This window comes from Hypoxylon fragiforme (genome assembly GCF_022984875.1).
Source record: "Hypoxylon fragiforme strain CBS 206.31 chromosome Unknown GGS25scaffold_5, whole genome shotgun sequence".
NCBI classification, from domain to species: domain Eukaryota; kingdom Fungi; phylum Ascomycota; class Sordariomycetes; order Xylariales; family Hypoxylaceae; genus Hypoxylon; species Hypoxylon fragiforme.
Genome location: NW_026054760.1, coordinates 1,165,712 through 1,190,454, shown reverse-complemented (window position 1 = coordinate 1,190,454; position 24,743 = coordinate 1,165,712). Strand labels below are relative to the sequence as shown.

The 24,743-nt window shown below is 47.2% G+C and overlaps 5 protein-coding genes across 5 annotated transcripts; 3 read left to right on the top strand and 2 right to left on the bottom strand.

Moving 5' to 3' along the window:
• Nucleotides 1–10,209: 10,209 nt before the first annotated feature.
• GGS25DRAFT_273547 (Ribokinase-like protein) lies at nt 10,210–12,575 on the bottom strand. Its single transcript, XM_049257406.1, has 7 exons — nt 12,398–12,575; nt 12,134–12,336; nt 11,578–11,998; nt 11,251–11,409; nt 11,032–11,093; nt 10,837–10,956; nt 10,210–10,614 (listed from the first exon to the last, which is right to left on the bottom strand). The coding sequence occupies exons 2-7, from the start codon at nt 12,193–12,195 to the stop codon at nt 10,428–10,430; spliced, it is 1,011 nt and encodes a 336-aa protein (XP_049116534.1). The 5' UTR covers nt 12,196–12,336; nt 12,398–12,575; the 3' UTR covers nt 10,210–10,427.
• Nucleotides 12,576–14,704: 2,129 nt separating this feature from the next.
• On the top strand, nt 14,705–16,842 carry GGS25DRAFT_531536 (uncharacterized protein). The gene has a single exon (XM_049265507.1). It carries the CDS (start codon nt 15,078–15,080, stop codon nt 16,437–16,439), a length of 1,362 nt encoding a protein of 453 aa, XP_049116533.1. The 5' UTR covers nt 14,705–15,077; the 3' UTR covers nt 16,440–16,842.
• Nucleotides 16,843–17,734: 892 nt separating this feature from the next.
• On the bottom strand, nt 17,735–20,310 carry GGS25DRAFT_490000 (cation efflux family-domain-containing protein). The gene has a single exon (XM_049260955.1). It carries the CDS (start codon nt 19,825–19,827, stop codon nt 18,268–18,270), a length of 1,560 nt encoding a protein of 519 aa, XP_049116532.1. The 5' UTR covers nt 19,828–20,310; the 3' UTR covers nt 17,735–18,267.
• Nucleotides 20,311–20,632: 322 nt separating this feature from the next.
• GGS25DRAFT_273480 (uncharacterized protein) lies at nt 20,633–22,132 on the top strand. Its single transcript, XM_049257405.1, has one exon. It carries the CDS (start codon nt 20,883–20,885, stop codon nt 21,924–21,926), a length of 1,044 nt encoding a protein of 347 aa, XP_049116531.1. The 5' UTR covers nt 20,633–20,882; the 3' UTR covers nt 21,927–22,132.
• Nucleotides 22,133–23,285: 1,153 nt separating this feature from the next.
• GGS25DRAFT_489997 (uncharacterized protein) lies at nt 23,286–24,597 on the top strand. Its single transcript, XM_049260954.1, has one exon. It carries the CDS (start codon nt 24,162–24,164, stop codon nt 24,393–24,395), a length of 234 nt encoding a protein of 77 aa, XP_049116530.1. The 5' UTR covers nt 23,286–24,161; the 3' UTR covers nt 24,396–24,597.
• The last annotated feature ends 146 nt before the right edge of the window (nt 24,598–24,743 follow it).

The following is a 24,743-nucleotide window of genomic DNA, read 5'->3' as shown; positions in this document are numbered from 1 at the left end:
GATGGATCTAATGGATCCAATGGATTCATTGGATTTGATGTTTAACTGTCGAGGCTTCACAGTCCCCCTAGAACAGCTAAAAACAGCTAGAACAGCTAGAACAGCTACCTGCAGGGATTAGACGGATCAATCCCTGCATAGGAACATTGAGCATCATTGAACCTAAATTCGTACCTAATAACATTGACTACCTAGTACCCTACATACATACCCTACATACCCTACGACGCCTACGTACCCTGGAATCCTGGATATTGTAGTTTGTACCTACATACTATGCCGTAGTACATAGGCTCCATGTTTGTTCCACCTTATCTTGAAACTACCATAGTAACTCTACGAGCCGTCTACTTCTTACACGTACAATATCCGGTATATCATGCAGCTAGGCGCTAAGACGATACTTTGCTCTACTTAGGTCTCGGAAATCCACCTCCTTATTTTTCGGCTTTACTGCGTAATTGCCCTGCACACTAGTCTTGCCAATGTATCCTTTTCACAACCGCTTGGACATCTCGCGTCGATTCGGGCTAGCTCCATCGACATGGCACGTATTCTTTAGTATTTCTCTAGTATCCTCAAGTATTGCATCTTATGACTGTCAATCTCATTGAAGCACTTGAGCTTCCAACATCCAATATCGAAACTGCAATACGTATGGCTGTGACAATATTGAAGTATCAATGTACATAGCATAGCATACCTACATGTAGTTACTATGTAGAGCTTGCGTTGCGTTGCGTTATTAGTGGCACCTAAAACTACTAGGTATTGTACAATACAAGTACCTACCTAGCCCAGCCCTTCCGGCCTTCAGCACCCAACCTAGCAGCTGCTTAATTAATACCTAGCAACGCTTATACATGCGCTATACGCTATGCGCTAAACTTGAGCGACAATCCCCAATCCTCAATCCCCAATCCCCAAACAACCAACTTTTTACAGCTTTCCAGTTTACCCAACTTACACGATGCATCGGTTACATCAACAAGTTTCATGGATCACAGCCGTTTATCCATCCCATTCCTACATACCATTGTAAGAAGCTAATAATGGATGGACATTTGTCAATCCTCAAACAACACACCGCAGACACATAATCCGCTCACTCCGCACGCACCTTTCTATGGGTTACCTTTATGGGCTACAAGAAAAAAAAACACTAAAGTAGCAAATGCAAATCACAAAAAGGGCCTCAGACAAGATTAGGCATTCCGCTTGCCTTGGTCTTGGTCAATAGACCGCTCACTAGGAGGCAGTTATTTGCGGGCATACAAACTCGTAACCTGACCACAACAGCAACAGCCGTGGCTGGTTGCATCTTTGCGTCTTTGCATCTTTGCATCTCTACATCTCTACATCTTCGCAACTTCGCAACTTCGCCTCTCCATTTGGTCTTGGTTTCGGTCTCAACTTACTTACCTACCTACATATTATCTCACCTAACATACATACATACAAAGTCAAGTATGTGTGTGTATGGTGGTAATATCCATGGTACAGTACGACAATAAAGTACTATAGTACGACTGGACGTACGAAGTGCGAAGTACTTATGTATCCAGCTCAGCCACCGATCAACGTAATTCATGGTCCTTATTAGCCTCTTGTCCGAAAGGCCTAAGGTTACTATACTACTATACTACTTATACACTAATTACTATCATTGATGTATGTATGTCGCTGTGCAAGGTAGGGCGCAGAATGAAACCCTCCATGCTTGGTGCCGTTAGTTCAAAGGCCCCAGACAGGTGGAAAAGATCCTGGTCTCAGCAGAAGGAGAAGCTAGTTTTGTTCTAGTTGTCCAAGTTGTCCATGACTCCATGTCCACCTGGGCAATCTCTTTCTCTCTTTTTATTCAACGGAGCTTCTGCCGGGCTTGTTATGAGTTATGAGTTACAACACAGCAAAATGTCTCGACCAACCAAATCCATTTTCCGGGATCCAACATGAACCTACCTAGCATTGCTGATGTTTGTTCTACCTAGTTCTACATACGCCAGTAGTACCTAAAACTCCCCAAACTCACAGGCTCTGATCGACCAATACTCATCCCTTCCCGGGATCGTTGAAGCACCCATCCAATACAATACTTGAACGTCGCACAAGCGTGCGTGATAAGCGGCTTGTCGAGCAGAATTTCCTTCCCTACACTACTATGGTACATGCCTACATACCTACATACCTAGTACCGTAGCCTTGCAATATATGTATGTGTAGTAGATGTCTGGGCTCTTGACGCTGGACGGGTCGGGCAGTGGGCTACAAATCTGATACTCTTATGATAGGTACTAAGTATACAAGTACACACATTGATACTCACACACATAGTTTGTAGTACATATATGTAGTTCATCTCGCATACGCCTCGGTCAGCGACGCTATTCCCATTGAAAGAAGACTCCGTCCAATGTGGTGGGCATGGATGACACCGAATAAGACTGATGCAAGCACACTGCGAGTCAGAGATCGGGATTACCATTTCTTCAAGTTCCACATCAATAACCTAAGCGTTCCAAAGCCCCCTCCCATTAACAAGTTCGACCAGTTACATAGGTATCCGTTTCGGCTAGCCACCCATAGCATTTACCTGCAGGCGACTTGTCTTATAGTGGGATCGAAAAGGTTTTGCATCCCGGGTTGCAAGTCACATTTCACTAGGACAGCCCACAAGGTCAAAAGAGCCTCGGTGAAACGAGACCCATACATACCTACCTAGTAGGTAGCAGGTAGCTATGTAGGACCATTGTAGGTAGGTAGGTATGTATGTGTGTATGTATGGCCTTATGCATGTCGGACCGGGCAGCTAAAACCAAAAAAAGATATTAATTTGTATGCGTGCCCAGGTGGTGTACGATTACTGTCCCTAACCTGGAGGAATACACTGCCAATACTACCTCCTGCTCCAGGGCAAACTCGGTACAACTCTGACATTCCTTTAAGCCAAGGGAACATTGAATATGAGGACGGCGATCCCTCAAGGCACTGGACTTACAGTACATGCCTACAGGCTACATAGCCTTGAACTGATGCCCGTCTTAGTGAGCACCGAGAAAGTGGGATGGACTCTACATAACATTGTACAAATTCCCATGTTCAAGTTGTATCTTCACAGGGGTACTCCGCAAAAGTCGGTGCGACCAGCTTAGCTTTTGCCAGGTGATGATCATAGCATTGCCGTTCGGCGTTCAGGTCGTCAGGGTCTTTAATAGCTAAAAGGACTCCACTCCATTCAAGCGTCGTCACGTTCAATGTTGCCAACCGAAGTCCAACCAACTACCTACCTAGACTGGCTAAGGTAAGCTCGGAGACGATCTGTGCGCTTGACCTTTGTTGCTGCCACTGCTGCCACTACTACTGTCGAAGCCTCGAACCACCATTCCTTCGTGCCGGTCTACCACATACATGGTAATAAAACAACTCATTACTCGTCAGCTTTGTGGGCTTGGACCAGGGACGGCGCTAATCCATTTTCCTTTTAAATTTTCTTGTTGAATAACTAATTATGTGGCGTCGCAGTCCAGCAGCCTAGAGGCGTTCAATGTTGGTCACGACTCAAGTTCGAGTTATTATGTATCTATGCAGCAAGTATGTACCTACGTACACGTCACATACTTCGTACATGTGGTGGTGAATGGTGATATGTACTACATAGGTAAGCAGGCATACATATGTACATCGTATGTACATAGTTATGTACTAGTTATATATAATTTTTCATTTTCAAGACCCTACTCCACCATCGTCATCGTCACGATGTAATAAGACGGTCGATGCCAATGCATTCAAATGTTCCTGCTACCCGTCCCACCACATACATACATACCTACATAGGTAGCAGGCAATCACTGATCCGCGTGCCACCCTTACAGTATTATGTAGGTACTGTAGGTCAGATGATTATTCCATTTTGCTGTTGTCTACTACAAAGTGTGTAGTAGCAGCGAAGTGCCAACCTACACTACATATACTAGGTAGGTACCTTAGTTAAGGGAACATCATGTCCAAATGGAGACATTGTCGGCGGTAGTATTGGAAAGGCAAAGCAATAATTATGTGATGATGGCATTTGGAAAAGGGAGGAAGGGATTCCGGATTCTCGTACAAACGACGACAAGGAATTCTCTGGAAGATTTCCATTTTCTTATTACATTACAGTAAACCCGATCCAAGTCCTGTCATGGCCTGCCAGGCTGGACCCTGCTTGAACTTGGATCTCATAAGGTTATCAATAAATCCCTGCTGTGACCCGTGTCTTGTCTCCCCCCATTCCCCCCTTCTCCCCTGTGGGGGGTTCGAGCAACGGGCTACCCAGAAGATCGTCCGTAGTATTAGTGTATGTATGTAGTTATGTACATAACTATTTACATATCTACCCAGAATCCCAGATGTATTCATTGTATTGTACCTATGTATGTTATGTACATACATTGCATTGTGCATACTATTGTTGAACCTAGCAAGCGGCCAGCCTAGGTACTAGGTATGTATTAGCAAATGACAGAAACAACATGTAACTACGATACATACTATGCTAAATAGTAAAGAGGGTTGCATCCCTACGAGGGAAAGGCCAGCATCCAACCCTAAAGGAATCCCAGGTAAACCCATGCACAGAACTAAAACGACCTCGGGTCCAGCCATGTCCCGTTGTGACGAGGTTTTGAAGGTCCGATCCTATTTCCTAGGCGCCGAACATTTTTGAGGTTTCCTGCGGCCTGCCTGCTTTCCCTCAACTTCCTTTCCTGTCCCCAATTTCAAAGGCCCGCCGCCAGGAATAAATCGCAGCTCCCGTTTCCAAATAAAAGGAAGAAAAACAGAAACCTTGTAACTAAGCTGTAAAAGGGTTGGTTAATTGGCCGCATGAACAAGAGCCTTGGGATCCTTGATCAACCCCCGGGCAATGCTATCCGGTGAGTTTAGTAAAAAAGAAAGAAAATAATTAATGTCTCCAGCTTTTAACTAACTATGTTGGTCTCTGCGTCTGTCCTGTTGTCTCGTGTCAATGCTTGCGCTTCCGAGATGGATGGATGGGCAAAACTAACTAAACTCATGCCTACCTACCTAATTGTGGGCAATCCGGACGGCTTTCCTGTGGCGCATATCACTTATTTTTTTTCAATGTTCTCAATTTTCTGACCCCACCGCCTCGTTTATGCAGAATCCAGATACCTCTAACCTAGGTACAAAAGCCCCGAGGGTGTTTTTTGGCTCTACTAACTAACTAATTCCCACCGAAGCGTAACTAATTACGTAGGACCACACTTGCTATATCGTGGATCTGACTACATAATTAGTACCGCACCGTACCGTACCGTACCTTCGTACATAGCAGGCGGCTAGGCTAGGTTGGGTATGTTCCAGAGTTGGCCCATATCATGCTGTCAGCATCGCAACTTCATGTTGCTACTACACTACTACCTACACATCTACATATGTATGTGTGTATGTATGTATGTAAGGCAATTCAAGGGTTTCATGGTTCGTTTTAGCGTGTGTAGCATTAGAAAAGGGCCATGCAAATGACCAAATCTCAACACATTGTCGTCACGGCTAGCTGGCTGGCTGGATGGATGATACTACATAACATGTAAATTGATGGATACGAAACGCCTAGGCTCTATTCGCAGGCTAATATCGCCAACGAGCAACATACGACGACACGAATCAATATTTTCTTGATATCTACTTATCTACTTATCTACTTACTCACCTTTTTCACGGAGCAAAAGCCCACGTACCCCATCCTGGCGCAGTGGGTTTTTGCCATGGCCAGTATTCAAGCCGAGTCAAGCCGAATATATATATATTTTTTCCTCCTGTGATGAACTGGCATGGACTATTGAATTTCTCCATGAGAGTCACGAAAGACTCACAGCATTAGACGGGGGATCAAGTAATGAAGTATAGATCACCAGCCAGGGTCTGAAGATTTCTCGCTGCTAGCCATGATCCATCTATCCTCCTAGCTCTTGACCATTCGTCAGGGAGTGCTGCGGAAACACTCCGTGATAATCATTGTCAGACTCACTGGCGAATATTCCCTGCCGTCTCTAGACCCTGAGAAAGGAATCTCTATTACATACATAGTAGCAGAGAGAAGCCCCGGCAGATGGACGAGGCAATAGGATAAGAGGCAAGGGTGCTCCTAGAGAGGAGAAGAGCCTAGTACAGGATCCAGTCAACTCTTCTATTTCAAGAATTGCCTTGAGACGATTCTTCGTTGTTGTTGATCTACAGTACATACATATGTAATACTAATAGTATACATACATGAGTATACAAAAGTTACATAGAACTAATACCTAGTATACATGCATGGAAGAAAAGACCAAAGTCACGTGTATAATAGTACAAGCAAGAAACACAGGGATTAAATAATGGATTCTTGATATCCACTTATATCTAGCTATATGTGGCTCATGCGGCGGTGTGAACCTTAAACACATCAATCATGGCAGTACTATAACGGTTAAGCCGATCGCCTAAATCTCGGGCTCCTAACTAGTGTATTTCCCTTATGTAAAAACCCCCTTTAATTCAATCAAGGTCCAGGACAGGGTAAAAACGGCGGGCATGTCTTGCAAAAAAATAACTAATATAAAAAAAATATAGTTATGGTATCTCAGGGGTTCGCATTCCCTTTACCAACCAAATAACTAGCCCTGGAGTATTTTATTAACTATTTCAATGCTGCAATTAATCACATATCAAATATAGCAGTTGTTCCAGTCCCAGTTCCAGTTCTAGTTTCCCAAGGGGTAGCACCCAAATAGTCGGAAGGGATCGGGCTCAAAGTCCGATCAGCAATAAACCAAGGTCAACTTACTATGGTAGTAGTAGTAGCACATTGAGTACTAAGTTAATATTTAAAGGGAAGCCGGACTTGCTTCCCAGGCTGGCCCAGGCATGGCAGTCAAACAGCCAAACGGAAGCTCCCTGGCGCAACGCTGTCAGCATTGGCGATGTAGGGGGGATTATGTAGCTTTAGCTTAGCCCTTTCATCCAAAACCAATATCGAGGCCTGCGTGGGTGAAAGGAATCTTATGTATGTATGTACCTACATAATCCTTTCTTATCGTATCTCCGAACACATCATCATCATCATCATCATCATCATCTTGGCCTTGCCGCACCGATCACGAAATAGATAGGCAGGCAGGGTCTCGAACAGGCAAGCCTATTACAATATCGTCCATGGTACACGTTTACTCGAGCAAATGGATACCTACCACGATATTGTCGCAGCCCGTAGCAGGTACAGTAACTATGTAGTGTAGTAGGAGCACTAGGCAGGCCAACTATCAACTGTCAAAATGACGATGCCATGTAATAATGATCATGATAATAATATGTACATACATTATCTAGCTACGTATATTGGTCTATTGAGATCTCGAAGGTGTCTTCTCTACCTACCTGACCGAGATGCTTTAGGCTTTTCTATCTAGACATAGCATAACTAACATTACATTACCTGTTCGCTTCGTATTTCCCAGTTGATAGACGAACTAATCGTCACATCAGCGACACATCCATCGTCCAAGGGCGCAGGCTGACTTTGCCCATCCCGACGGAGGCATATGGCCCTACCGTACCCTACCGTACCCTACCTAACCAGCTAACCTACGTTTGACCTACATTTGGTACATCGATTACACGTAATTTAGCGAATGGCTCGTAAACCGGGCGCTGGACACCCGTAGGGTAGCGAAAAAAAAGTTGCGTAAACAGGGTGGTTGCGTCATGACTGCCTATGTATATAAACGGTCCGCAAATTTGATGAGAAAAGCCTAGCCACATAACATAACATACATATGTATGATAACTATCTCCAGGGCTATATATAATCATCCTCCGGAGCAATCGACTACCATACATTACACTGCGCTAAAGAGTACCTTGCTTAGGTTCAAGTTGCCTGTAACCTGCTACTACCTAGTATGTGCATACATACACTCACACACACAGACACATCTTGGTTACATATCAGGGTATGGTATTGTACATCGATAAAAAGCTGCTGGAGGGGTAAGCCCTCAATCCCACTCGTCGGAAATCTTAATATGGGGGAGGGGGGATGTCACTTTGGGACGAGGTAGATTTTCGAACTAAAGGGGGTTCTTCGGTATGTACATACGAACCACGGTTAGGCTTGCAAGGTACATAACTAGTAACATTTGATAATATGTAATTCTGGAATTCTGGAATAGTTACATACTACATATATACATACATATCACCTGGGCAATTGATGTATGCAACTCCAGGCCAAGCCCTGGCAGGCGGACTGGGCTATGGTATGTAGCCTGTGCACCTATTTTTGATTTAAGGGGAGGCGGTTTTAACCTACATAGTATTACATGCCTACCTACCTAGCTAGTTACTTTAACCTAGGTACGTAGTAGGCAGGTAGAAGCAGAAGCATTGAAGGGAACAGCCAGCATTGAAATAGCTTACATAGTATGTAACTATATATCGTGGGCTTAGTGGCCCGTGTGCCGAGTACGAATACTTCAACAAGGTGCGGCTGGTGTCAGCTTCGCAAGCGACCAATCCTACGTTGAAGCCAGGTTTAGGTGGTTTTCTCGATAGTTACAACTAACTAACTTATCCTACGATCACAATGGCCGGCCTCCTCCCCCATTAGTGTAGTGAACGATTTACTTAGCTTACGGAGTACAGGAAAGCGGCTCCGGTTTCCACAAGAGAGAGCGCGCACGTACTTCAACGCACGCACAGATGCACGCATGAATGCCGGAAGTGGGATGGGATGCAATGCGACAGATAACTAACGGATATGATAATAATACATACCTAGCCTGAGGTTAGTTTAGTAGGGTAATATGTACGAATTGTAATCGATGATAAAATACGTAGGGTATATAACTGGTTGGTCCATCAATATAGATACCTTCGTAAAGTGCCGTATGGACAGTCAAGGTGGCAAACAGGATGGATCATGGAGGAGGAGGGAGGAGGAGGATTGATGCATGAATAAACATAAACCGAATAAAAGGAAATCCATACACTACACACCTAGGTTACATACATATGTACCTAAGAGAATGTAAAACAGCCTTAAACCTTGTAACTATTGCTGTTTACGGTATCCGTACCTACTTTACGGACTATTACCCGTCCCAGCCAGTCAGCTATTAACATTTTCATTTTCAACATCCTACTAGGTACTAGTAGTAACTAACATCCATAAATCTAAACCTTGGAACCCATTAAACCCCCCCATGTGCCCCTACTTAAAGCAAGGTACAATACAGTAGGTAACCACCACTAAAAGTAACGTACCTAATCTACCAATCCAAAGCAAACCATCTTTTACTACGTACAAATCTTACACACCATTTTTGATTATCATTGTCAACTTTGGTGGATTGTGATCCACAGTTTCACCGCTTATTATACCCTAGACTTTTCCTTCTACTGCTACCTACTAACTACATACCTATTACCTACCTACATAGTATTATGATAGTAGTACTAGTCAGTAGTTACACTATTAACTAGTTAACTATACTATGTAGGTAACAACTAACTATCACTTTTCCAACTAAAAAAACACAAAGAAAATCCTGTTAGCATTTAATTCGAGGACCCCTTTGCAGAACGATCGTCTCCAGTCTCGGCCGGTCTTTTCATTCACCTGCCTACATACATACATAATACATACATACATGCTCGCCTACCTAACGAACGAGAAACCAGAAACATCGGCTTTTGCTCTTTGTTACATACGTACCGCTTCTACCAATCCAAGGGATGGGGACCCCGGGATTTAATGCTCATTACGAGTCATCGATCCATGCAAGCCTTTCTCGATGGGATTGTCTGTATGTGTGTTAGGTCGTGGTGTGGTGTGTGGTGTGTGTGGTGTAGTGTATTAGCCATTATCCATTATTGTTTTTCCCCCTTCATTGCTTGCTTGCCCTTTTTGCGAACTGCCACAATTATGAATGTTTCAGTTGAGACTTAGTTTCCTGCAGCCTCTAACACCTACTTGCGTCCCTGCCGACAACCAGCCCTGCCTGCCTGCCTGCTGCTTGCCTGTCTACCTACCTTACCCATCTTAAGAGAAGATAGGCGCCCCGAAGTTAATGAAAAAAATGAATCCTCGTGTTCCAGGGCCGCGTACGTATCTACTAGGCAAGTATGTACGCAAATCCTAGACTTTGGGCTTAAGCTTAGGCTTGGGCTTGGGCTTGGGCTTAGGCATGGACTTGGATATGCTTGGGCTTACTTAGGAAGGGAACGAGATAAGAGAAGAGATGGAAGAGTTTCAAAAAATTAATTTGAAGAAAAAAAATAAGAACAAGAAAATAGGTCACCATGTCCCCGTCACACGACCACGGCTCGCTCGCTCGCTAGCTAGTCACATCTCATAACATGCCTACCTAGCCGATCGTCCAGTTTCACTGAGACGCCACTCCAAGGTGCTTCATCACGTCGGCCCCAACGCCGTCGAATCCGTCCCGTTGCACTTTGCACGTAGCAAGCTGCACAGCAAACTGGACTTTCTTCTCGGTGTCCCAGTCTTGCTGGTGGCACAGCAGCCCGAACAGCATCCCGGCAATGAAGGTGTCACCTGCTCCTACGGTGCTAACGCAGGGATATCATCGTTAGTCTGTGATCTTCTTAAGTTCTCTTTCCCCTTTCTCTCCTGTCTTCTTTCTTTTAATCTGCGAATGAATGCTTCTCTTCTACTGAAGTCGGCAAACTCTCCCCCCCCCCCCCCCCCCTCCCCCCTTGCCCCCCTTTTCCCACTCTGGGGTTGCCCTTCTCTTTGCAGGAACATCCATCGGCCGGGGCGGTCTGACATACTCCACCACGGAAATGTTTGGTTGTCCAGACAAGGCTGCTACCGGGCAAGACACGGCCCTCTGGCTGGGAAGGGATAGATACGACGCACCATCCGAACCCCACGTACACAAGAGGAGGGACCTGCAACCATATTATTATCTCAGCGCATCGCTTGGTGCTGCACCATTTTTAGTGACCAGGCCCAATGCAACTCACGCTTTCCGGGCCACGCCCGATTGGGCATTCAGGCATTGCTGAGCACTCTCGTACCGCTTATTCTATAGGAACGAAAGAAAAAAAAGACCGGGTTTGTCAACGCCATCCTCATCATAGTTGTACTCTTTTTTTGCGGCTATTCTACCGCCGTCCTTCTCGCATAAAGAGGAGAATTAAATGAATTAAAAAAGTAAAACAAGAAAAAAGGGGGTGACTCACTTCAGCCCAACTCCGCGAATAAAAGATCACGTCCGCTTCACCCGCCAAATCTTCTAAGCCCTCTCGGCCCGGTTTTTCGATCTCGACGCTTACTCTTGTATGGGGGAACGACTGCCTCAAATACCGAATGCATTGCAACGTCGTCTCAGGAATCCGTCCCTGTGCATATGTCTTGGGGTGAGTCTAGATCAATACATTCATACAAGCAAATACGTTCATACAGCATACAGCATACATCATACATCATACATAGGTAGCGCGCCTCCCCTACATAAAAATCACGATGGCCATCCTCCCGCTGCGGGGTGTATGTGGTGGTTGGCGTACCTCAAAGTGGAACCAGGCATCGTCGCCGGTCTCGTTGGCGACAGCGATGAACTCGTCGATCGTCATCTCAGGTAGGTCGTTGTAGTTGACGAGGGTGCGACTCCCGGTAGCCTTGCTACGTATGATGTAGCTGCTCGCCGGCTCCGTGTGATCTGTACGGTACACGCACCTCGTAAAATCCACCAGGCTCTCTGGCCCAAACGAGCCGACTATGGTTGCCGTCGCAGGCGCTTCGGCATTGGGCAGACACGACACCAGGTACGGATGGACTTCGCGATGGCGGGCGGGTCGTTGTTGTTCCCCTTCCTCCTCCCTCAGCAGCTGCTGAAGCACCTCGAGGGTGTTGGGGCAATTGCCGCCGCGCCGGACTTGTAGGCTGGTGGCACGTAATTTCGCGTCCTCGCCCGGGTAGTAAGGCACACTACATTGTGCAAGAAGCGACGATGGATCTGAGTCAGGCCATTGTGCTTATTTACGTACATTTGTAGGTACTGTATATCATGCAACCAGGGGGGGGGGGACGGAATGGATAGGGGTCCTCAAAAAAAAAACTCACTCGAGGATGGTATCGAGATAGCATGCCCCAACACAGACGAGTTTCTGCTGGTGCAGCTTCATTATTGCTGTGTTGATACGATGTGATGGGGTGTGGGTGGTGATGTTGTGCCACGTTGTATAATTAAATATATGGATGTGATGTGATGATGAATGAGATTGATGCAAATCATCGATAGTTAGCCGTTTTCTTAGGTAGGCTAACTGGCTGTGTGTTATCACTGTTATGTAGTTATGTGTTTGATAGCCAACAAATGGAGCTTACATAGGTATGTACTTTCTGCCCTGCGTGGAATATCAATGTATGCCGTCACCAAGTGCTCAGAAGCTTTCGATTTAATCGACGTTATGTAACTAACCTAGCTACATGCATACATACATAGTTATATGTATCTATCGTTTGCTGGTTTCCCTCGGTGAAGCTATATGTACATAACTATTAGTTATGTAGAGATCTCATTACAGCAATCCTCCCCCACGCCCACCCCCTTTATCCTTTTTTCCTTTTTTCCTTTTTAAAGCACTCAAGGACCATAAATTAATAGCTCGGGGTATCATTTGACCGCCACATAACTTTGTCTTGTGCAACTAGACTTAAAATAATACATACATAGGTATGTGTGTGATGGAGGGAAGGGGAGGGAAGGATCCAGGACATTCAGAACTCAGCCAGTGCCACCAATGTGAACCCTCCTGTCGCCCGTCCATAGCTCTGCTTATGTATGTATATTGGCACACATGCAATTTGCCTTCTTCCATCACTCGAATCGGTGGTTATTCGAGTTGTTACCTGGTGCGCGCATACACAGGTAGGGTACCTGCCTACACTACACATGTAGGTAGGGTAAGGTAGGTAGGGAAGGTATCTACATACGTACGTGGCTACAGTTTTTCATATCGGACATTCTGTGTAGGTAGGTATTTTGCATATTACTTCGGTACAGGTACCCGTGTGTGCCGTCTTTTCCTTTCCGGTGGGCTACCTCCCTCATACATAGACCTACGTACATACGTACAAAACCTATCCTGTCGCACGTTACAGACGCCATCGCATCACATCATATCATACCTAGGTAGACAGTCAGAAAGACAAGAAAGACAGACGAACGAAGGAACGAACTAGCAACGGTGTAACAAAAAAGCGAAACCTGGACGCTGTAACGTCGTCGATATAATAGTACCTACTTATGCTCAGCACCGCTCGTGGCTCGTCTAGATACCTACCTTACCAAGCGTATCACCCCCCCTTTTTTCCAAAATCTTTTTTCCAAAAGGGTCTCTCCAGGTGAAACAAACAGACAAAATCTCACCACTGGGGCGGAAAACCCTTGGGGTTGAAAGACATTTGAGCGATCATTTGTTCGCTCGTTCGGGATCTACAGATGGATGGGCGAGTTGGTGAGTGAGAGCACAGGAAGATACCTAGACAGAACACCGACCGAGACGACGAGGCTAGCCTCGAGATGGGCATGGTCGCCGAGGCATACTGCCCCCGTGAGTAAACAGCCACGATGACGCGACGCTCGACCGACGCGGTATTATTTTAATTACTCTTTGGTCCCCTCCCGAGCCTTCCTGGCGCAGTTCGATGCGGTCTGGACTAACCACAGTAGTGGTGGCGGTTTCGAAGAAGGCTATGGTATGTTATCTGAAGCGGGAAACTCGCTTCAACGAGTGGTTTGGCAGAACTCCGTGTTTGTCGATCTGATCTGATCTGTTTTATTCCGTTCGTGCTGACGTTTAAACGAGATTTGTCTATAGTGCTGCGCACGCAGTGTCTTTGCCGTCCAGTCTGGATTTTCCTCGCTCCTTATTTCGACTAAGCGGTTCGGGACTTTTATCGCATAGTATGTAGGTAACCTGAGTAACCTACAGCTGAGCTACCTCTGGTTCTGGACACATATGGGCTATGAGCACGACCGATAGCGAGGACTGCCTGAGCAGTGTCTGGTTCACTGAAAGATGTGGTTCGTTCGCATTGACTCAACGATCAGTAGTCCTGGCCCCTTTCTTTCGGTATTCGGAAACCCCCTATCACTACTACGATGGCGTACCTTCGCGAAGCAATCTACAGGTACTCTACGACTATGCATTCTTGGACCCCATATCGTAATGGCATACCTTTGCCTTTCTCCCAAGATAGGATATCTCTTTCCGAGCCCCGAAAGAAGAATGAAAGAATATGATGCTGGCTGTTAATAGCGGTGGCCGAGATACTCACCGCGTATTATTATCATGCTTGCCTTATAATAGGTTTGCGCTCCACCCCCTTTTCCCATGGTCAGAAATACAAGCCATCCGGGCCTGATGAATCTACATAGCTGATGGAGACCCGAGCGCGTGTTAAAGGGGAGAAGTTGCCATGTCTTTGGTTATCTACATACTGTTAGGTACCTTAGATAGGTAGGTTAACAGTAAAGTCACATTGAGTTGTTAATCAGTTGCGCAGTGAATATGTAGGAAGATAATTAGGTGGGAATAACAGAAACCAAAGGAAATGGTATGTGCCTGTTATTACACACCTGCTTAAGTAATGGTAGGAAGCATCAATCTACGCTTCTACCCACTTCATACATCAACTTCCTCTATATAAATATGCCAGGTAGGCAGGTAGAGAAGTAGGTTCAAAGCGATGAGAAGGCAAGACTCCAAACTCCAAGAGATACACCTGCCATCTAGGTATATGCACATGAACCTTTAAGCCATTAGGTGGCTCCTACTACTACTAGTACCTAGATAATAGTAAATATCAAAGCCATCCAACTCGACCACATACACACCAGACATGACAACTCCTCAGATTTATAACTACATAATACAAATTATACTACTTCTTCACCGTCGCCGAGATCATCCAACTCCCACTATCGTTAACCCCAATCCATCGATTTTCACTTACTTCCGCATATACCTTCCACATACTCAGAGCCAGAACATCATAAAAAATGTCGCGAATATCGCCCATGCCGCAAGAAGAAGACCTAGCAGCGGAACCAAAGAACGACCTGTGTAACAGGATCCCCCTGGTAATCCGAAACGGGACGGCATGTACCCTGAATCCTACCCGGCCGCCATGTCCGGTCCAGGGGGGGCCAGAAGACGAGTGCCCCCTCTGCCTGGGCCCGGTCGCCGACCCCTCCCAGCTCACCACCCTCCCCTGCGACCACGCCTTCCACGACGACTGCATCCGCACGTGGACGCAGGTCTACGACTGGGAAGACTACGACGTCGACTGCGCGCACTGCCCCGTGTGCTACCTCGACCTGACGTACCGGTGCGGGGACATGATATCCGCGGACCTCCTCCGCCCCGGCGTCAAGATCCTGCCCCAGGAGCTCGAGCTCACGTGCCCGAGCTACCACGCCCTCGACCGCGACGACGACGACGACGACGACCAGCACTTTCTCAAGTTCTCCGAGCGGCCGTGCTCCCCGCGAAACGTAGCCGACCTATGGTTCGTGCAGCACGCGCACTACACCGACCAGCTGGACGCCCTGAACCACCGCCAGCGCCACATCTGCCAGGACTTCTACCCGGACATCTGGCTGCCACCCCCGCCGCCCCCAACGCGTCCCGCACCACGGCTGCACTACCCATGCCCCCCGTCCTGGTACACGCAAGCGCCCCCCGCCCAACCACCCTCCAACCAAGCGCCGCTCCTCCCCGCAGTCTGGCGGCCCCTGCGCATAGACGACCAACCCCCCACGCCCCCCCCCTCCTCCGCGTCCTCCCCCCCCTCCTCCACCTACCCGCACGACACGACCTGCTGCGAAGCCAGCCTCAACCCCGCCGACCACAAGCACCAGCGCAAGCGACGACCCTCCCCCTTCGCCTTCCGCCTCGCGAACGCGTGCCTGCGGCCCCCCGGCGCCGGCTCCCTCTCTCTCCCGGGCGCCGCGCGCATCGCGCCGCACACGGCCGAGGGGTGGCGGTACAGCGCGGTGCGGCTGGCGCTGGCGCTGGACCGGGGGGACGCGCGCTTCGCGTGGGCCGCGCTCGCCGACCTCGAGGGCATGGGCTTCCGCTTCCTCGTGTTCTGGCCCGCCGCGCAGCCGAGCCTGGCCCCCCTCGACGCCGCGCGCGCGCGCCTGCGCGGCCTGCTGAGGGAGCTGCTGGCGCGTCTGGGGAGGTATAGGCGCGAGCACGAGGGGTGGGTTGAGCTGAATGGGGTGGCGCAGATGCACTGCGAGGGGGAGAGGGAGGCGCTGGAGAAGGCGTTTGCGGTGTTTTGGAGCTTGTACAGGTGGACGAGGGAGCAGACGGGGTTGTTGTTGAAGGAGTTTACGTACGCGAGGGGGGTGTGGTGATGTAGGTGTAGGTGTAGGTGTAGGTGTAGGTGTAGGTATGGGTATGGGCAAGGGGGTTCGGAGTTGGGGATGAATGAGGTTGATATAGATATAAGAAAACAGAGGAAAGTAGGGTCATAGATGTCGTGTCGGAAGCAAGCGAGTCGTATATCTTACCTGTTGGGTACATCCTGTTTCTCGATGGAGGTCTGTCTGCCTTGGTCAGGTAGGTAGTCATACTTACATAGGTATTCTTCTTACGATAGACACCGAGCGGATATGACTTTTTTTTGGATTCTTTGTTTGGGTTTAGATACTTGATATGGGTCGAGTTGGTTAGAAGATAGGCAAAGCGGGAATGCAGAACTCGACTTTCAATGCGAGTGGTACTTTCGAACTTCTTGTCCTGGAAAGGAGTCCCCAACCCCCCCTTTCTCCCTGTGTGTGTATAAATGACTACTCATTTCCACTCATATGTTCACGAGTGAATATGGATTTATGAAGGTAGATGCAGTATATTTGATACGTGAGGATTGATGACTCTGCTGGTTGGTGGGGATATAATATGCCGTTGGGTAGAGAAAAAGGGGGGTGAAGAGTGAATGAGTAAATACCTAACCTAGGTAAGTAGAGATGGATAGATACTACGTATGCAGACTTATAGGGGTGATTTTATATACACACAATACTTTACCTGCTTTACCTGGGTAGATAGGCATGCATGTATAAGAATAATTCCATCTCCCCCTTTATTACTGCCAGGTACCTTATATTTAGGAGCAAGGAGGTAGCAATCGGAGAGGTACGGATAGACTCAATGCTCGTCTTCACTCGTTGGGCAGATCTTGTGGAGCTAGTCTTTATATATAATACCAGCCTACTTACCTACCTAGTGCCTACATGTGTTGCCGAACATACATATTGTCGCCAATACTTCCATCCCATCAGAGAGCATCTACCTAGGTACCTAGTATATTTCCAGTGTCCAAGTTTAAACTTCATCGTATATCAACATACAGCAAAATGTAGGTAAAAATAGTTAAATAACCAATACTATCCCATAATATCAAGTTGACTGACGTTGAGTGTTTAACTTACCTAGGTAGGTAGGTAATAGATAATGAAGTAAGGAGGTATAGTGCCTAGGCATTCTAATAATAGCTACGAGGACTCTGGACCTATACACTAGATAGACCGGCTTGTTGGTTGTCGAGACAAGGGATAGGCACTCCATACGTGGAAGAATAACGTTCGTTGTTGACGACATCCGACTGCTAGGTACTTTGCTTATACTATTTGCAAATATCTAAAAATATCTTATACAAAGACTACTCGATATTCAACCTTACATGCCTCCTACGCACCCTCGTCTACCTAGTGTCACGGCACGCGCAAACCCCAAGACCTAGACAATATTGACTCTTATGTATGTATGGATATCCTCATTTACTCATCTATTTACCCATCTCCATCCCCATCTTAATTTTCCTTTCCCCGTTCAAAACAGTAGGCTGATTGGTAGCTAGGTAGGGAGGTATTGATATGTACAAAAAACTAAGCCTCGCTCTTCAAAATATATACAACCAAGATCCGACTTCAAGCATACTCGTTTTATTTTCTAGCCTCTCTTCTCGTCTTACTTTATTTTCTTATCTCGTGTCACGCCGTCTGACCTATGTACCAAAGACTACGCCTGGCTTCGACTCCGACCCCGACCCCTAACACCAAAACCGACACCCATATCGCAAGTGCTCCTGTAATGTACATATCATGACAACGGCTGGAGCGGTAGGTGGATCGGACGGATATATGTATACGTAAAGAAAAGAGACCCTCCAAAAAAAGACAATTAAAACCGGGCAGTCGTACCCATCTGTAGACTAACCTCCCAGCGCAAACTCCCTCCTTTCCCGTACCCTTCTCCAAGACGATTCTGTATTAGACTCGATATGCGAGCGCGAAGCCGGCTCGTCGCCGCATCATCACAGCTCTTTGCCACTGATAGCTTGAGGTTTGCCATGCAGAGTCCGTAGTGCACCTGCCAGAACCGCGCCTCTTCGACCTTCTCAACGCTAGGTTCGGCCTCTATTTCGCGTACCACATCGGCCACACCGAGGTCCTTATTCCTGTTGGGGGAGCTCGAGCTCGAATGTCCGCTGTAGCTCATCAGGAGCATCAGACCCTGGGCGATGGCAAGTCGAACGCCGAGCCCGAACATGGCAACAGCCATTAGCCCACATATGGCGCTATCGAGGAACATGTGGATCGGGATGGAGAATAAAGGAAGTAGGACCATAAGAGACGACGTGGATAATGTCAAGAAATGGAAGGGGTTCGATAGGACACTAGGTAGGCTAGATAGATAGCTCACACGCATGACCTTGCTGATCCTGGCGTGATTCCTCAAGCCATACGCACTAACAAGCGTTGCGACGATAGCAGCCAGACTCACCATATCCAGGCTACCCCCCGAGACTCTAGGTTCTCCTCCCTCGTGAGGGTCTGGGTGATGTGCCGTGTGGCCACCTTGCCCCTCCAGGACGTGCTTCAGATTATGGCTGACTAGATCAAAGCCACCAAAAATAAGAAAGACGCTCAGAGCAAAGCCGGCGAGAACTTCAGCGCGCTCTAGACCGAAAGGATGCCGGATGCTGCTGCGTTTCCACACCTCGAAGTTGCCCAAAACATCGACACCGACGCATATAAGTGCCGAACCGACGTCGAAGAAGATAAGGTGAGAGAGGGCAGTCATGGCAAGAGAACCATGAGCTGAGAGGAAGACAGAGAAGGCGACAAAGAGATGGCATATACACCAACACAAACGGCGGTGCTGATCTTTGGACATGGAATGCCATGCTTCCCTTACGGTAGGTATGGGTAGATCGCGCGGAAGGGCAAGCGGGGGTCTGGGCGGCGGCTCTTGGAAGATCTGATGCTGAGCGCTAATGCTCGAATGCTTGTATTTGTGGCCACGACGCTGGCCAACATTGGGTTTGACGGGTGAGGTAGATATTATCTGAGTTTGGAAGTTGAAAGGGTTCGGAGCAGCGGTGGAATTGGAATTTGGTATATCAATGGCCAATGAGTTCTCGGTTTGGAAGCCATTGAATATAGCAGAGCTTGAGGTCATATTGGGACTCAAGTGGATGTTGCTGGAGAAAGTGGGAGCGACAGGCGATAAGCGATTGGGATCGTAAAAGGTGTCTTGTGTGGGCGTAAGTAGTGGACTGTTAACCTCGTAGACAAAGTGATTTGGTTGATCTTGGCTATTATCGTCACCGCCCTCGAAGCCGTAATCGTGATCGAAATCGTGATCGTCTGGGGTGTGGATGATGGGGGTGACAGATATGGGAGGTGGAGGAAAGGTCCTGGTACCGGTACTGGGAGCCATTCCCATTACCGTTTCCATTCCCACGCGCAATACGATATTCCGCGCCTTTCCCAATTTAGAACGGTTTATTAGTCTTGTATTGTATGTACTTCGTATAGTTACCGTCTTACTATGCTCAAGGCTTTGTTACCTTTTAGTTGAGATAAGGTCCTTTCTTTTTTTTACTATTTGTTCAATGATAGCATGTCATCAAATATTCGAATCGGCTCTTTTTCTTGACAGGTTGTCTTAGAGCCAAACTTTTTTTTTTTTTTTGCTTCGGTGCATGCAGGAATAACAGATTTAACAGATTTGGAATGCGGAGGATCAGATGGATGGATTCAAGGTTCGTAGGTACTTGGGACTTATTAACAGGCTGAGTCTGGCTGACAGCACTGAGGCAGAATTGACTTTACGAACATTGAATTGATTCGATTACACTTTTTGGTTCCTGACCAAGTACTTGTACTTTTTATCTACCAAGGTCTATGCGATGCCAACCAGTAATTACTTATATCAAACCCATAGACTTTATAATATTGAAGTCCCTCTACATAGTGCACGTGCCACACTGTCTATGATACTTCTCTTGTTGGCGTGTTTTAGAGTTGTGCCAACCACAGCTTGAATCTTGAGCCCTGGAAAGTGCCCATGGGGGTGTTACAATACTGGAGCCGGGCCATGACCAAATGCGCCAAAAAGACCCGCCAGGTACCCTAGGTATGTTAGCTGGTACCTAGTAGTAGCTGGTAGTAGCTGGAGCCTCGAGGTATGTGCATTGTGCATATGGATAATGTTAAATGTACGCGTGTAACTATGTAGATTAATAGTTACGATGGTAGTACAACTTTAAATATGCGAAACTACGTGACTTTATTAAACTTTGACGCCGACGTCAATCGCTTCAATTACAAGACCGAAACCTATAATCTTACACCTCTTCTTTAGAAAACCTTTATGAACACATGTACATTATCATGATAAATTCTAATTTCTCAATTTCGATGTATTCTCAAGGTCGATGAGGTCATTATGGAAAACGTCATTCTCCCCCAGCTCGAAGGACACAGAAGCACAAACCACGATATATCACGATGGAGACCAAATTACCATCCCAGAAGCATTCGCAATCGCAATCGTATACACACGACAACAATGTACCGTCGCCGACAGAGATAACCACGGGAGGGCGCAAGAGGAGCGGATCTGGAGGTAGCATCCTTTCCAAGTTCCCCTTCTTGCGCACCTCGGAAAGCAAATCGAGCCTCAACGAATTGCGACATAGCGATGCCAACCAAGAACCTTCTAATAAACCGCCTCGCTCCCTCGCCGTCATATCCCAACAGCAACAACAAAAGACGCGCAGGCGTAAGGGCTCGCTCCGGAAAATTGCCCTGCTGGGCCGCGGCGCCGCGCGAGAGAGGCGGGAGATGAAGTCTCTATCCATCGACACCATAAACACCGCACCACCAGATGCCGAGCCAGAAGATATTACTCATCAATCAATGCCAATAGACGGTGGCCTCGGCTTAGGAATATCAGACCTAACGCCGCGCCCGTCTATGGATGGCTATGCGCCGAGAGACAGCGTTCCCATACCTTACCTACCACCGCCGGACAGCGATTCGCAGGTGACGAGTCCCTCGATATCGTACACTTCTACCACTGACGAGGAAGATGTCATCTCGATACCCCTCCGCGTTCCTTCTCCACCCCGCCCGGAGCTTTCTTCTGGCTCCGAATCCTACTATGTAAAAGGCACCTCTCCCTACCGACGCCGCTCAGTAAAGCACACCAAATCCCCGCTGTCCCTTTCCGGTCTGACGGCAAGCCCATTACCAGCAGCGCACGAGGACCACGACTACAGCGAGACGGAGTGGTGGGGGTGGGTAGTGCTTGTCGTGACATGGACCGTGTTCGTCATCGGCATGGGGTCCTGCCTCAATGTCTGGAGCTGGGCCTGGGACGTCGGGACGACACCGTACGCGCCTCCGGAGCTCGAGGACGACCCCACGCTGCCGATCGTAGGGTACTATCCCGCGCTAATTATATTAACGTGTATCATGGCTTGGGTCTGGGTGGTGGTGGCGTGGATCGGGATGAAGTACTTTAGGCACGCGAAGATTAGCGGTGATTGAAGTCTGTCTGACAGTCTGGGACTATAGGTACCTACATAGGGTAAGGGAGGCAGGCAGGCAGGTAGGGAGGTTAGATGTCTATACCCGGCGGTGTATCATATGTGGACTTGATAATGAGTGTAATGTAATCGAGAGACTATACGCTGGGTACAATGACTGTGTTTATATAGGTATATATATATACTTAAGAAGCTTGCTATGTAACAGTGACAGTTGAAAGTGAACTTCACCCATCCCTTATTTTCCATCATACTTACCTATACACCTAGGTACCTATTCTACCTGAGATAGGTAAGTGCCTAGGTGTATGTATATTCACTGGTTTAAACTCAGGCATCCGTCTTGAATGTACGCTGTACGCCTAGATACAGAGACCAACGGACCTTGAGGGTGCTTATACGAAGATGAACATGAACAGTGCCTACCTACCTTTAAACAGGTGCGTAACTACCTAGGTACCTAGGTTCCTATGGGAGAGGTCACCCACGAACCTTATCCTCCAGTCCAGACTACCTACCTACCTACCTACCTAGGCCTTCCAAGGGCCACCTCCCAATATACCTCCGACCACAGCTCATAGAGCGCCCCGGAAACACTCATGGGATCAAGGAGATGGGAAGATTATCATGGGATATCCACTAGAAAAAAGCCTTTTGTTGTTGCAGACCTTGCGGTAGCGCTGGGCGGGTTCTTGCTTATCTACAGTACTTCTCAACGATGGTTAAGGTATATAGATAGGCACTGTAGGTATGGTGTTTAGTGATTTTGATCAAGGAGACGAACTAGATCACCACCTACTACAGTAAGTGTTATGGTCTACAAGTAACTATGCCACGGAGCTTAAAGCTATTCCAAGGAGACGACTAAGATAGCTACCCACCCACCCTAAAGGCATTTTGGCTACCTATTCCAAATGTGATAACACACCATATATATATTATAGTATGACATAGATATCCAGTTATTACCAGGTAACCCAGGAACCTTCATGCCGAGCTTCTTAGTTCCAATGGAATCTTCGATCTGACAACCCAGTACCTAGTGGCTAGAGGTGTCAAGGGGTAGCTAGGTAATGCCAGGGTTTATCGATTTCCTTTAGAACACATCTTGGAGTAAACCCAGCCTAGGATAGGTTTCCAACCTAGTGCATAGCTAACTAGGTAGCTATGTAGGATTGTATGCATAAGATACCTATCTGCCAACCCGGGGCATGAATTTGCCGTGACGGAACGCCGATGCAGCGGTAGTACTCTAATATTATATTTCCTCGTGTCAGCGCCGCTGTTGTCGTGGAGTAGGAAAGGGGGGAGTGGCCGAAGAGGTTGCTGTCACTGGTGGTGGATAAAGGGGCAAGAGAGGCAAAGCAGAGAGTTGTATATATTCATCAAGGTTCTGGTTGCATAGGCATTTCTGTATACATTTCTCGCTACTTTGTCTAAAACAGGCATAGGGCTATTATAGGTAGGTAGCTCAATAATACTTGCCCAGGAACTTGGAAGCTATTATCAACTACCCTTGATAACCAAAACCAACACATATGTATCTCGGCTTTATTGGATAAGGCCACTTGAACGGTGTAGATCTCAGCCTCGACAGGGTCATTCCTAAACAGACCAGTAATCTAGTTGCATCTACGCGTTAATGCGTGAAGGGGGGACAGCAAGGTTTGCACCTATACTTTTATGTACCAAAAGCAAGAAATCTGTATGAAGTTCGTTGGCTGCTAGAACGCGTTGTAAGAAAGCTGGGGTAGGTGTAGCATCTGCTTCTCCTTAGCTTTGATGCGATTGTATTCTATGGCTATCTCGGCCTGTGGTAATAAGGAGAGATTCAAGTCGGAGTTTTGGGCGGAGAGGCATAAAATTTGGCTGAGCCTTGTTACAATTCCCACGAGGAATAGTAATCCCATCGAGACAAGCGGTGTTTCATCCCACTCACGTCAACCTAGCCTTGTCCTAGATCACATCAGCAAACAGCGGTTGGGAAAATCATGAGGCTGAATTTTTAAAATAAACCAATAACTACTATTAACTAGCCCCGTATTTTGAAGTAATGGTGTGGCTTGTGCTCGCTTCCCGAGCCTTGCGTTGCACGCACATGGTCGATCGGTTCATTGATCGTATTTTTGTAAATCTTCCATGGCTGGTTCGCTTGGTTTCGGGTCTGGTTTCGGTGGCTGACACGAGGCTCTCTCTACGATGCGACGTCAGATCTGGGATCATTAGGTAAAAGTTTATGGTTGCGAATGTCTTGGCTTCTTGTCTTTCTTTATTCCCCCTTTGGTCCTTTGGGGGCCCTTTTCTTTTTGTGTGTGTGTATTTTGCGGTCTGGCTTGAGCCAACCCTGCTTTTTCACTGCTATGACCATTCCCGAAATCCCGTCAGCTTGTCAGATCCAAGGGGTCCGAACGCCGCTAGACACATGATGAGGTTCGCGCCCAGGTGCCATGCATACAGATTTGTTGGATAGACATCTTAAACATACGACCGACGTCAGTGGAGACAATGTGGGAACATTGAATCTGTTGTCTTGGAATGGCTGGTAAAAAGGTGCCCAGTGTGGTTATAATTATGTAGCTAGGTACTGTAGGTATTGCAGGTATTGCGTGTGTGCATCTGTATTTAAAAGTGCGGCTGACCAAGATTGGGAAGATTGGGAAGATTGGGAGAGACGAATTAGTTTTAGTTTAACTTTATAAGCGCTTCGCTGGAGTAGAATGCACTGGTCGGAACCAATCATTTCTAAAATTCTACTAGGTAACTACCTAGATACCAAGTAAGCATGTACCTAGGTAGCAAGCACATAGTGCCATGTGCT

Coding starts and splice junctions, on each gene's coding strand:
- GGS25DRAFT_273547 (XM_049257406.1), bottom strand. CDS start 12,195: ATGAAGCTGCACCAGCAGAAACTCGTCTGTGTTGGGGCATGCTATCTC. Junction 11,094..11,250: donor ATTCGCGGAGTTGGGCTGAA/GTGAGTCACCCC, acceptor TCGTTCCTATAG/AATAAGCGGTACGAGAGTGC. Junction 10,615..10,836: donor CCAAACATTTCCGTGGTGGA/GTATGTCAGACC, acceptor TCCCTGCGTTAG/CACCGTAGGAGCAGGTGACA.
- GGS25DRAFT_490000 (XM_049260955.1), bottom strand. CDS start 19,827: ATGGAAACGGTAATGGGAATGGCTCCCAGTACCGGTACCAGGACCTTT.
- GGS25DRAFT_531536 (XM_049265507.1), top strand. CDS start 15,078: ATGTCGCGAATATCGCCCATGCCGCAAGAAGAAGACCTAGCAGCGGAA.
- GGS25DRAFT_489997 (XM_049260954.1), top strand. CDS start 24,162: ATGGTTGCGAATGTCTTGGCTTCTTGTCTTTCTTTATTCCCCCTTTGG.
- GGS25DRAFT_273480 (XM_049257405.1), top strand. CDS start 20,883: ATGGAGACCAAATTACCATCCCAGAAGCATTCGCAATCGCAATCGTAT.